At 47.5% G+C, this 14,083-nt stretch overlaps 1 protein-coding gene across 1 annotated transcript in view; it reads left to right on the top strand.

The window, feature by feature from the left end:
* SAP18 (Sin3A associated protein 18) overlaps positions 1 to 11,213 on the top strand; it is an 81,265-nt gene extending 70,052 nt beyond the window's left edge. The window contains exon 4 of the mRNA XM_069640753.1: positions 10,830 to 11,213. Coding sequence (XP_069496854.1) covers positions 10,830 to 10,986 — 157 coding nt within the window. The 3' untranslated portion in view covers positions 10,987 to 11,213. The remainder of the gene's footprint in view (positions 1 to 10,829) is intronic.
* Positions 11,214 to 14,083: the final 2,870 nt, after the last annotated feature.

The following is a 14,083-nucleotide window of genomic DNA, read 5'->3' as shown; positions in this document are numbered from 1 at the left end:
TGAGGCTAACTATATAGTTTTGTGTTTTTTGTTTGAGTTTAGCTGCTAGGAATTTATTGGCCTTGCCTCCGTATGCGTAATAGGATTGTTTAGTGCGTAGAATGGATTGTGCAGTGTGGTCTGCCATATGGGTCTCTAATTGGGCTCTCACTTTCCGTAGGTTCCTCACTGTTTTGGGTGTTTGTTTGGCCTTATGTTGTGTTTCCGCCTCCAGTTCCAATTTATGTTTGAGTAGCTTCCTTTCCCGTGTGTATGCTGTGGTTTGTGATATGAATTCCCCTCTCATGACTGCTTTTCCTGCGTCCCATATCACCCCCCAGTTTTTCCCCGTTAGCGTTGTACGAATAATTCTCCAGCACTGTTTCCATATGGGCTCTAAGGGCTATGTCTCTGAGTATGATTCCATTCAGTTTCCAAGTTCTGTGGGGGCGGGGTGTCTCTTTCATGGGGGCCATTTTTAGGATAACTGGGGCATGGTCTGTGAGGTATTGTACCCCTATTTGCACCTCTTCTACTTGTGGGGTGAGGGAGGGAGAGACCAGGATCATGTCAATCCTCGAGTAGCCCCTGTGTACAGGCGAGTAATGGGTGCATTCCCTTTCTGTGCTATGGAAAAACCTCCACGTTTCTATTACTTCTAGGTCCCTGAACAGTTTGCTTAGTGCTTGTCTGTTCCTACATCTGCCATCGTGGGGGGGGCGGTCTTGTCCAGAGTGGGGTCCATTATTCAGTTAAAATCTCCCCCACAATGATTTGTCCCTCGCATCGGCTACTCGGGTTTCTCAGGATTTCTCCTATGAAGATGTCTGGTCTATCATTTGGGCCATATAATGCTATCAGGGTATATGTCTGTTTGTGCAGGGTCCCTTTGAGTAGGAGGAATCTGCCCTCCGTGTCCCTATATACAAACTTTTCCTTGAACGGTAAATTGGCATTCAGTAGAATTGCAACTCCTCTGGTTTTACTCCCCCCCCCCCCCCCCCCCCCCCCCCCCCTTCCTGGAGGCGAAGTATTGTTTGGGAAAGGTTTTGTGGGCCATCCATTTCTCGTCTGGGGCGAGCAGGTGTTTCCTGGAGGAAAACGATTGTAGCTTGAAGCCCAGACAAGCGTGTTAGTATGCTTCGCCGTTTCACTGGCGAGTTTAGGCCCTGTACATTCAGGGATACTATCGTCAGTTTGGCCATGGGTCAAGCGTGGGGTCAATTTCGTCGTCTGTGTGCCTTCTTTTGGCGTTGTGAATTAAGCGGTGTGCGGATGCGGCCCCATCTCGGAGCCCCTCCCAGCTCAACATTTCCCAACAAAAACAAAAAGAAAACATTGTGAACTCAAACTTGTGAACTTATTTATGCCCTCGTGATGGCAGGACCAAGGAGTCTTTGCGCCTTCTCCGGGTTCCCCCAGGAGCGTTGGGTCCGCTGGTACCCCCAGCGTCCCAATCGCTGGGGTATTCCTGGGCTTGTTGAGAATTCCAAGATTCCCCCTCCCCTTCTCTCTCTCCGCCCGGGCCTGTTCAGTCTTTTACTCTTATTTTACCTTTCAGTGTGATCCTTCGGTTGTCATCAGCCTCTCTTCCATTGCGGGCCCGGGTTCTCCATCCCTTCATGTGTTTCGTTGATTGCGCTGGGCCCATTCCCCTGGGGTTTTTGATAGTATGGGCCCCTCTAGTGTAAGTTCCTTTGTTCGCCGTCGCCTGGTGTTTGGGGACCATTCCCATCCTCTGCCCCCCCCCCCTTCCCTTGGGTATTGTGTTTCTATGTTTCCTTGGCGTTCGTTTTCTTCTATTTGCAGCAGCGCCACCGCTTCTTCGCATGTGGGGATTCGCTGTGGTCTACCATCCCATGTGAATTGCAATCCAAAGGGGTATGCCCATCTGTATGATGTTCTGGGCTTTTAGGGCTCTTGTGACTGGTTGCATCAGTCTCCGTTTGTGCAGGGTAGACCAAGCCAGGTCCTGGAAGAGTTGGATCTGGCTACCATTGATAGTGATGGTCTGCTTCTTTCGGGCTGCTCGTAGAATGTCCTCCTTAATTAAGTACAAGGTCATTGCCATGATCACATCTCTTGGTCTGGCTCCCGGGTCGTTCCGTTTGGGCCCCACTATCTATTCTGTCGATGGCTCTGGCGGGATGTCATTGAGCATGCTGCTAAAGCATAGTTGGAATGTGTCTTTGAGGTCTTTATCTCCAATCGTTTCGGACAGGCCCTTGACCCGTATGTTGGACCTTCGTGAGCGGTTCTCGAGGTCCTCCGCCTGCAGCTCTAGGTTATGTGTGGCCCTGGCGATCTGTTCTAGGAGGATGCTATTCTGTTTCACTTCCTCCGTTGTTTCTTTCCACTGTGTCCACTCTGTCTCCCAGTTCCACCATGTCTTTCTTTACCTCCTGGAGGGTGGAGGGAGGATTTCAGTTCGTCCCGGATCGTGCCTAGCTGGGTCTGGAGGGCCTCCATCATTCTGTTTTCCATATTTCTCAAGCAATCTTGTAGGTCCTCCTTGCTTAGTGCCATCGTGCTGTTGGGTGCTGTGGCTGTTCCCAGTTCAGTACTTGATTCCTCTGTCCTCGTGTTGGTTTGCGTCTTGGAGGTGCCCTCAGTATTGTTCCAGCTGTTTGCCCCGTGTTTTCGCTGTAGTTCTGGCTCCTGCAGGGGTATTCCTTTGTCTAGTGCATGCCATCTGTTTCTCGGGAGGGCGGGTCGGGCCCAGCACGAGCCCGGAGGAGATGAAGAGAGCACCGGGGCCAGTTCTCGTTTTGCGGGGCCTGTTTCGTGTGAGTCCTCAGGTGGGAACTCCTGAGCTCACCCGGGGGCTTCGTAGACTGGTATGACACCTGCTTGTGGGGGCCTGGGTCTGTCTGGGTCCCCCCCCCCGGGGGCTGCATTGGTCTGTGGTGTGTGGCCCACGCTGATGTTGGGTGTTCCTCCAGATGGGTGGTGTGGCACCTGCTCGTGGCGTCTTGCGGGGGCCAGGATCTGTTTGGGTTTTCCTCCCCTTGGGGTGGCGTTGGTCCGAGTGTACCCCCAGATTAAATCCGTTAAGTTATGACTCTTGGGCGGGGATCACAATAGTTCAGGGGGCTAAAGGCTGCCGGGCCTCCGTTAGTGGTTTTGGGGACCCGGCAGTATGCGTGTGCCCGTGAGCGGGTTGGGGTGGGTTGTATGTAGTAGGCGGCCCGGAGCGCTCCACCCAGCGGCTCCTCCAACGCCGCGCCGCACAGGTGGAGAGGGAGCTCTCGCCCCCGGCGCCTAGGGGTGGTCGGGCCGGGCGCACCTTACCGCTCTGTTGCTCTGCTGGGTGCGGGCTAGTTCCGCTGGGCCCGCTGCTGTGTCCGCGCTCCGGGTCTCTCCGGTGGTTGTTTGGGGGGGGGGGGGTGGGTGCTTGGTTCTCCCCGCCGCCCCCTGACTGTGCTGCAGCTGTCTCTGGGATCACACGATGGCCGGCGCGGCAGCGTCACAGGTCCTTGTGCCTCGCCACTCCCTCGCTCCGGCCCGCGGGAGCTGCCAATCTGTTTCGTGGGGAATTTGGGCTCCGCCGCGGTCCTTCCGGCTTTCTCACACTCCCGGGCTCTGTGGTGGATTCGACGCGGGCTGCTCGCGCGAGTGCTCCGGCACCTCCAGCAGTCCGTCCCTTCGGGAGCGTGCTAGCGCCCAAGTTCCGATCCTCTTTGCCAGGATCGGTGGATCTTTTGGTGGGTGTAGTTCTGCTTTTTTTTTCCTCCTTTTGTTTGCTGCCTGGGCGGGGATCGTGTGTGTTCAGGGGATGGCAGCCATCTTGGAACTCCCGCCACAAAATGGTTTTTAAACCCCTACCAAAAAAATGATTTTTTACAGGTCCTTGATATCAATGAGGGCTATGAAACCTCAGATGGAACTCATCCATGTGGTCTTCAATTGGATACCCGTAGTATTCATAAGAAAACAAATGTCCCTGAATGTTTCTTTTTAGAAGCGACCAGGGTTCAAAGCTACATGACATCCTACAGCTAGTGGAGTAGATGCCTAGCCAGAGCTAGATTTTGGGAAAACGGACCCAGCTGATCATGAAGATGCATCCTACAGAAGCCTAGTATCCAGAGTAGTAGAATTCCCAGGATGGATTAGACCAGCTCCTTCATGTGGACAACCTTACAGGCATATTAGACAAAGGTCCTCAATGTGACCCCATACAACCATGTGGCACTCCAAAAACATTGCCTCAAACTGGGAGGCTCCAGAGTCCAACCCTGCAGTAAATAAAAATCGGACAAAACAAATAACGGCCATCCATTAGTGACCCTGGCTACCTGTCAATACATCTGACTCCAGAAAGTCTAGTAGGACAAGCAGCTATATCTGCCTCTAAACAAGCTGTGTACCCAACCATACCCACTGATAAGGATGATACGTGTGACTCGTGGGCAAAGTCTTTCGGCTAGCAGCATGGCTTTAAAGTCTGCAAATTCTACATGTGCCTTTTCAAAGTTCACATTCAACCTTTGGGACTGCATAGCGATGGCGGCTGATCACATCCCTGAAGGTGAGGCAAGATGGCTTCATGAACCGTGTGTGTGTGTGTGTGTGTGTGTGTGTGTCTCTCTGCAATCAAGTCTGGACAATGCTGACGGCATCAGCAGGGCCATGGCGGCAAGCATGGTCATACGCAGATTTGCTTGGGTGAGGAAGTCTGGATTTGCACCTATGTACATTCCTCAACATGCTCATTTATTTGGTAATGAGGCCGACAAAATCGTTAAAGCTGCAGACCTCGAAGGCGGCAGCCAAGTCCTTGGGTGCTGCCATCAGGCATCCGCAGCCTTTTCACCCCATCGGATCATCTTGGAGGGGTAGGTCTTTTCGCTACTACTCCGGAAGAGTGAGGACAGGCTGGTCAAAGAGGACAAAGAATTCCCTCGTGGTGGACGAGGAGAGGCGGAAAACCTGCCTAAGCAGCGGCGTGTCTAGCATCAGCCACTGCTTCAGCCGCCTCAAAACCACAGGTTTTGACTCATGACACCTCCAGTAGAAGGCACTGTTGCAGCATCTGAAAGAATGGCAAGGTATTACTTCAGATGCATGGGCACTAGAAACAGTATCCCAGGGTTACTGTCTCCCCTTTATACAGATACCTCTGGATCATCCCTCGGTAAGCCATTTGCTAAATGTTCCAGATACATTCCTGCTGCAGGAAATTTTGCCTTGCCACCCGAGGTGGGGGACTCAAACACATTCTGCAGATGGTACCAAATTTGAGTGCCCCGTGTTGTCCTGCCTTCAATTTTGAGGTTGCTCGGCGGAATGCAGTTGTCTAGTGCCAGAGGCTTGCCTGAGAATGAGATCTCACCAATGGGCTCTCAGGACTCCATTGTCCCAAATCTCAGACAGGATGTCGTACCTTCAGGTTACGAGCAGTCGCACATGACCTTCTGTGGTGGGCCGGCGACAACATTTTGAAGGGAGAACCCTTTTGGCAACCATGGCCGGAGATAACAGTAGGGATGGACACCTCACTCACTGGGTGGGGAGCCCCCGCCAACCATCTGACAATCAAGTCGTTGGTCTCCAAACTACATATCAATCTTTTGGAGCTGAGGGCAATTGGACTATCGCTGAAGGCCTTTCTGCCCTCTGCATAGGGAAAGAAAGTCCTGATAATAACTGACTACCACTGTGCAGAGGCAATGCAGCTCTGGTTCTGGACAATTTTAGAAGGAATCTCCCTATCTACACTTCACCTAGCCACAGAACACAGCAGTGGATGCTCTGAGCAGGCAGGGCTGTCTCCCACGAGTGGGAACCAGCTCAGGAAGTCCTTTAAGAGCTGTTCACCCTTTGGGAACCCCTCGAGTGGATCTGTTTGCAACCAGAAGTGCAAACCTGATTTGCTCCAGGGAATTTCCTCTAAGAGGAGCTCTAGGGGATGTGTTTGTAGATGTGTTTGTAGTGGACTGGGAGTTTCCACCCCTGTACGCGTTTCCTCCAGTCCACATCATTCCTCACGTGATCAAGAGGTTGAGAAAGTTCAAGAAATCCATTATCCTAATTGCCCCGTAGGACCTGGACCTTTGGGACGTACATCATCTGCCCTACAATATGTCTTCCACAAAACACTTGCGTGAGGGTCGGGCTCTCCATCCAGAGGTCAAGGCACTCCAGCTTCACTCATGGAGCAGCCTAGATACTTGGGACCTCCCAGATGACGTAATGGAGATTTTGCTTAGCGAGCAAGTCCTCCTACCGCTGCCTTGGAACCAGTGCTGCACCTGGTGTAGGGGAGACCCTTGTAGATGTGGTGCACCTACAGTGTTTCTGCTGCATCTGGAGCTCCAGATTGGAAGGTTATCTTGCAGCGCTTTACATATTCAAGCGCACCTTGGAGGAGGCATACTACTTCAAAAGTAGTATGAAACACTTGTATACAAGCGTGGTCTGACATTTTATTTAGATCAAAATACCCTTAACTCAATTTCTTAATTGACTCTCAAATGTTTCCTCCTACACCATTCCAAATACTAACTTGAGATCTTAATTTAGTTTTTAACATGCCCTCCTGTCGAGCCACGCCACTTCTGCCCTTTAAGGTTGGTAACTTGCAAAACTACAAGAAGGAACTTCACTCTTGTTGTTGGATAATTGTTACCATCTTGTCCATCTGGAGTTCGAGGCATTCAGTCTGCTCGTCCTTGGCTGAGACAGTTATCCGTTTTGGTTTCAACTTTCAGCAGTTGTTTGTGGATAGTTAACTGGTCAGTTTCTAGGCCGATGCTGTTAAGAAATTGACCTATTGCAATTATTTTTGTGCTTTGACCATTCATAAGATTCCACCAGTGCTCCTCCTCTAGGATCTGCGCGTCTCTACAGAGATGTCGCATATGGATTCTTTTAATTGATATTCCAGGGCAAGATAGGAGCACATGTCTTAATGTTTCCAAGGTGTCTTTCTGCTCACGTTATCGACATTGTCACACAGGCCATCTTGTATTGCCAGGATCTCTTTGGTCTTTAGCAGGTTCAACTGTGCCCTTGGAAAGATTCCTCTCAGCTTCTTGTTTGGGAATGTTACCAGGTATCCCATTGGTCTGTTTATTCTGGGAGTATTAATGGGCAGGTGAATAGTTAGTAGTTGGCAGCAGTCCCTACAGTTCTGATCCAGTCCAGGTATTTCAGGCATTTTGATGTTCTCATTGGGTTGTTCTCAAGTTCCTGCTCAGCTTCCTATCTCTTCCCGGAGTTTTATGTTCTTAGACGCCCATTTGGATAACCTCTTGTTACTGCTGATCATGTCCTCACGGATTAGTTAATGTATTTTTTGTTTGGAGACTCAGTTCTTTCTGAAGAACATGAGACCATTTAGGTCGATTGTGCCTTGAGTTACACCAGGCTGAGTTCTTTTCTTATAGAGGCCAAAGGAGTGGATGATGGTAGATTGGCATCCATGAGTAGCGGCTGAATTTTCTGTCTAGGATCTTCGCTTGTGATGTCAGGCTCTTGATTTTACTGTATAGATTCTTGCATCGGGGTCTCTTGCTGGCTAACATTGATTGTTACGCCCAAATACTTAGCATTTTAGCTGCTTCCCTGGTGACGTTTGTCTTTTTTTTTTTTTTTTTTGCGCTTCTTTGGATTTTTCTCGAATCATAACTTTAGTTTTCATAGAGTTGATCTCTAAAGCGTTCTCTAATAAGTAGGCGAGGAGACAATCCAGTTTCCGTTGGAGGCCTGCGGCAGTCTGGTCGAGCTAAATTGTCATCTGCAGAAAGCATTCGGTTGATTTTATTTTTATTTATTTTTCGTTGCCTATTCTTGCAGGGACAGATTTAAAAGCTGGAAGTCGCCAATGTATTTATATAGTGCTGGTGGCAAAGGGCAACCTTGCTTCACACCTCTGAAGGTTGCTATTTCTTAAAGGTGACCCGCGCCACGAAGCCACACAGTTGTCAGTGTATAGTTCTTTAATGGGATTGAGGGGTGGCATTCCCAATTTTCCAGCTTCGACCGTAGTTCCCCCGGTGTACTTTGTCAAAAGCCTGGGTTGGGTCTATAAAGGCCAGGAATATTCTGCAGCTTCCCTCCATTACTTTTGCATTAAGTGAGCTCGAGCATGTTGGTGGAGGTGCCCATATCCTGACTTAAGAGTCGATACAAACATAAGATTGCACCCAGACTTTAAATTTATCCAAAAGAAGAATACCCCAGAGTTTTCCTAGGGCTTCCAAGAGGGCTATGGGCCGATTATTTCCAGGATTCCCTTATCGCCTTTTTTGTATATTGGAACCACATTGGATGTTTTCCATGACTTCAGGGTAGAATGTGAATGGACACAAGTGTACAATATTTCCGTAATTAAGTGAGCCCATTCTTCAGGGTTATTTTTTTTTTTTTTAGATCTATATTTGAAATCCCGTCAAGGCAAGGTGCTCAGTTTGGCGAATTTTTTTTTTTTTTGGAAGGATGGAGGCTTTGTCGTAATCTATGTTCCAGGTCACGAAGTATGGTACGGGAATGTTTTTGTCGGCGTCGAAGGTTGTTTAAACAGATTGGAAAAATAAGAGACCCATTTTTGTTCAAAAGGGCGTCTTGTGTAGATTTTACTATCAGCGCTATTAAAGACCAAAAAGCCTTTGCTTCTCACCACCTTGAAATATGTCGTCAGAGCTAAGAGACCCTTAGATACGTAAATGCGGTCCACTGTTGATGCTCTGCCTGTGTTTTCCCAGGATGGAATAAGGGCCCTTTGGATGTCTTGAGGAAGTGGAGATTGTGCAGATCTCGTGAGTCCATCAGGGTAGATCAGTCTTCCTCTATGAGCTGAACCAGATGAATATCCATCCCCTCAGTGCTTCTTTCCTTCTTTGGGATGTTTAAGGCAGGTGTATTTTCTTTCCTTGGATTTATACATGTTGCGTTCAAGTCTCCACATAGAATGTGGTCGAGGTCGATTTCTTCAAGGAATGTGGTCGAGGTCGATTTCTTCAAGGACTTTGTCTATTAAAGTTTCAATCTTACTTTGTCAGTTTACGTTTTGGGGTTCCAATATATGGCTATTTCATCATGTTAGACTAGCTGGGAAAGATGAGGGTTCATTCTACTAGGGGCATGGCAACGCCCTCTGCCCTTCAAGCAGAGTTCTGATAAAGGAGATCTGCGAGGCAGCTACCTGGTCCACCATCCACACGTTTTCTTCGGACACCTCTAACAATGAGGGAAGATTTGGGAAGGCCATTCTATGCTCTGTTAACATTAACTCGCAAATTTGTGCTCCCTCTGCCAAAAAACTTCTAATGTTTTGGGAGTCTATCGCGAGATGAGTAATACGTGGGAGGACACAATCCATTCAAAGAATAAGTTTGTTACCCCTGGTAACCTTCTTTCGACTGGATGATGTTCCTGCATATTTCTAATCACCCTCCCAACCTACCCCACTGTAGAATTTCCGAGCTTTAGACCTTGCGCTCTTTTAAGGTTTGATAAATTAAAGGTACTTATCAAGGGCGGTTATTCTGCATATGGGTGCCGAAAAACAGAACTGAAGCCAATGGGGGCTGTGCGTGGTTTATGTACTACACAATGACTAAAGCCGAGATGGAGGCTCTCTAGGGACAGTCCAGTCTTGATGCACAGCACCCTCTGGTGAGAATTCTTTTCCAAAGCAGCTAAAAACAAATATATAAGATGAGGAATACATGGGAGAACATCCAGTATAAAGAACGTTACCAGGGGTAAGTAACTTGTTCTTCTCTCCTTCACCAATATGCGAGGCTACACCCAGAAGGAAGTTTGTGCCCTCAGCCTGTGCCACTCCAAACCTTCCCAAGTCCCCTTCAGTCTCGTTTGCAACTTATTTCATTGGTCTTTCGACAAGTCCATCTTTCAAAGGGCTGGGTCTTCCTTTTGGATTCCTAGAGAACATATGCGGGACACTTTCCGTCCAAAGACCTTTGCTTCTGTGAAGAAACAGACCTTGAGGTGTATTGATTTGGCTTTTTTGTTGAATTTGGATGTTTGCCGTGTTGCCCTATGTAGATTCTCAAATTCGATCTTCCATATTTTGATGCCTCCTAACACGTCTGTTGTATTCCTCAACCATGATGCTAGTTCAGTCTTGATGTCTTGTCCTCGTTTCAAAGTAAATGTTTATCCTTGCCAAATGTATGCTTTTGCTGCTGATAAAACCATCCTCCGGTTCTGCCCAACCTGAGTCTTTATCCAAAATTGACTGATCGAAATTATGATGCAATGCTGAACTTCAATGCTCCTTGGAAAAGAATGAAAACAACCTGCCATGTTAACTGTTAAGGGTTTGGGTAGCGGGGCAGTAAACTTATCTATAGCTCAGGAAACCAGTTGCACTGTCTTTTACTTTTGGGGTATGAAATGTCTTGGGTGCATAGCAAGGGGCAAGTGATTTGTATAGCTGGCAAGTACTTTTACACAGGATGAGCTGGACTCACCCTGTGCCGTAGTGTTTGTTGCTTTTCTTTGTGCATAGCGCTTCTGTATGCATGTCCTGTGTACAAAAGCCCCAAGAGATCAGGTGTTCAATTAAGTGTACTTGCTGCAATGCTTTCTCATCCTGCTCTCAGACTGTTTTAGATGCTTCAAGAATGAAGAAAATATTCAAATGTATAAATGCAAAAGTTGAAGTAGATCTAATTTTCGTAAATGTACATTTATAAATGGATCTTCTAGTTACATTGGAAGAATTGAAGTTAAAAATAAAAACGCCACTTGGAGGGGTGGTTTGGGGAAGCAGCCTATATGGGGTCAAGAGTTAATCGGCTATGGAGGAGTTGCGGGGGTAGGGTCTGTTCTTTGTAAAGCATGTGCTAGCTCATCCGCTTTATTTTTCTGTCTTTTAGGGTGAAGTCAATTGGCAGTACAATCTCTGGAAGGAAGGGTACAGAGGATGCAATGACGTTGCAGTCGCAGAGATTTCAAATTGGAGATTACCTGGATATTGCAATAACCCCTCCAAACAGAGCGCCTCCACCCTCTGGGCGCATGAGACCATATTAAGTTTGTGGTTTTCGTGGATTTTAAATTATTGCGCTATTTGGACCTTTCCTGTGATCATTAAAGCACAAACATTTGACTTTTTTTTTGTAAATCTGAACATGCACCATTTCTTCTCTCCCTGCACTCTACTACTGAACTGCTTGTCTTGGGTGGCTTACAAGTTTACTGAAGCTTGATACATTTCAAAGTTTGTTTTTAAATGTCAAAATAAACCTGCTTAAAAGGTATATACATTGTTTGTAATGTTATGTTTGAGTATTGTCAATTGCCTAACCTAGATAGCTGAAAGACATGCATATTGTAAGAGGGGAACATATTTTTGTACTTGGTGACCCTTCAATGCCAATGTATAACTTTTTGGTGGTGATGCTCCAAACAAATTACAATGAGGTATTCTTTGCAAGTCTTGACAGATAATGGGTAGATGCAAGTCCAGCATGTGTGACTGCAATCAGCTTTTGCCTGTCTACTCTATTGAGGATTAATCTTTGAATAGGATCCCAGTTTTTCATAGGAATTGACTACTGCTTTATTATTCTCAATGTCCTAAATGTAATTACTTGGACCTTTCGGCCTAGGTATTATACCTAGCAAGCTTCTTTTATTGCCACATCCATTGCAGTTGCTGAGCGAGTTATGGCTGCTATTGTCTTTCTCACTGATCTTTGGCATAGTTATCTGCCAATGCATTGCCATTGCTAGGAATGTGCCATTTTAGTATGTGCTCTTGTGTGCATCACCCATAGCAAAAGGTGCCACACATAGTTGCCAGGAAGCAATCGTTTTATGCCTAATGTGTCTAGTCATTTTGAATCCACCAATGCAAATCAAGGTTATAAGCCCTGACCATGTAATCTGAATCTAAGACTACTAGTGTGGGTTTCCCTGAGTCTGCTTGTGCAATGCAAGCAGCAATCCATGCAAATCAGTAGTCTTAGCAGACATGTCTCCCAGATGCTTTGTTGCAATATCGGTGTGTTTAAATGCTGCTTCATGTGTGTGTCCTACCACTGCTGCACATGCAGCAACATATTTGGAATGTGTCCCAATAGCTGGTATGGCAGACACATCACAGTAAATTATTTGGAGAAAAAAAAAAATCAAACCATGGAATGTCAGGCAGTGTGTCCATTGTCCAAGTCAATCCACTCATTCTTTGCAATTCTGCTTTATACTTTACATCTGGAGCATGTTGAGATGCTGACCATTGAATCCATCTGGTATGTAATGCCTTTGCATTGGGCACGCTATGCAAGCAACAATCTATGCAATTTGTTTAGTCTCCCGTAGATGTTGGATGTGAACGCATGATCTCCCAACAGGTTTATCTCCAAGTGGTTATCTGTATCGTTCTTGCAAAGGACCAGTTTGAGTCATTAATGAATACACATGGTGCAGAATGTGAGTATGCTCTGGCAACAAATAAGCTGCATTGAAATTCGGTTTTTATCAAACCATATCACCAGTCAACACGAACCTCCAGAGATGCTGGCTAGCCTCCCAACTGCAGGAGCAGGGGCTACCCACACCACAGGTGAGACCAGAGATGGTCTGTGACTCCCCTTGAGTCAGCCGAGCTACAAAATCTTTTTTTTATTCTGAGCAAGATTTAAAATTGCATTGCGACTGCATCCGACCGAGCATCTACTAAAAATAGTGCTTTCTTCATGAATTGCAGCTATTTTACCATTTGATCGCCTTTCTTTCAGTGCCGCCATTGCAACCCACAAGGCAAACCACACTGCCACCCTGATGCTGCTACACCGCCTCCATCTGGCCTGAACAGGTCGGATTGGCTGACCTACTATTCTTCTGTCCAATACGATCGCCGGCAGGCGATTGCTGGCCCAACCCACTAAGGCCACCCAACAAGGCTGCCTGTCTGGAGCCTGTCATGAGCTGTCAGAGCCAGGGGCCACAAACGCTGCCCTAATATCCAGATATCGCCCTTGAAGTCAAAGCTTCATCTGCACACTTATCTGGGTTAAGTGCTTGCTCTGCGCCCTGTTGATTCCTTTACCTACTTTGACACATGTACGCTACGAGCATTTGTCATACACGTGACTTGCACCGTTGTGCCTTCCGCTCCAAAAGTAACTTCTCTGCATTGTCTATTATTGCTGCCCATCGTGAATAACCCATTGGTACTACCCTATGGACCTGCACCGAACATCCCCAGGGCGCCATTCTATTTATTCCCATGCCATTCTTCTGTATTGCACCGCCACCCTTTATGCCTCCTTAGTTCATTATGTGGCTGACTCATGGTCATTGCTAGGCATTTGTACTCATTGTGCCCCTCAGGTCATTATGTGGCTGACGCATATGGTCATTGCTAGGCACTTGTAGACTCATTGTGCTGCTATAGGCTGCCAATCGTTGTCTGTTGCACCTCTTCCCGCCTAGTCTATCAAAGTTCATAGCCTACATTAGGGTTGTAACGGTATACCGGTATAAACACAGTGAACAATGTAATTATCTTTAAATAACCGTTACCTTGTTTGGGACGGTATACCGAATCCCGATATAAATGATGTTTTTGTAGTGCACGTGTGCAGTGCACTTTACAATGAATGCAAGCAGGGCTATGAGTCGCTGGGCTGGCAGGCTTCTGTTCAGTGAGCCTGGGACTGGAGGCGGAGTTTGCCCAGGCTGCTTGGAACATTCCTGATGCACGTGTAAGACAGACACGGGTGGCCCATGCTACCTGCAGCAGAGAGGAGGTTAAAAAGTGAAGTTTCAATCAACACAGCATGACTTCAGTCACCATGAAGAACTCTGAAAAGCCATGCCAGCTAGTAGACTGATCGGGCAGCAGATTTACTTCAGACAGTGCCCTCCTGGACTCTGGAGCGGAGGCCCACTGGACCTGCGCTGGGTTGTTGAGTGCCAGAGTTGTGGCCTGCTCCTTGACGATCGCAGGTGCAATGCAGCACCTGCAGGGGCCTATAGACCTACATACGTGCAGGTAAGGCACCCCTACCTACCCTTCCCAGCCCTGTTCGCCAACCCAGTTACAAACCAGCCACAGGTGTAACTGTAATTCCTATCCTCAGCTCAAACCGGGCTAGGCGTGAGGGGGGGATGTGTGGGGGAG

Source organism: Ambystoma mexicanum, chromosome 7q, assembly GCF_040938575.1.
Source record: "Ambystoma mexicanum isolate Mex_15411 chromosome 7q, UKY_AmexF1_1, whole genome shotgun sequence".
NCBI classification, from domain to species: domain Eukaryota; kingdom Metazoa; phylum Chordata; class Amphibia; order Caudata; family Ambystomatidae; genus Ambystoma; species Ambystoma mexicanum.
Note: the sequence above shows the minus strand (reverse complement) of the source record. Positions and strands in the feature narration are given on the sequence as shown.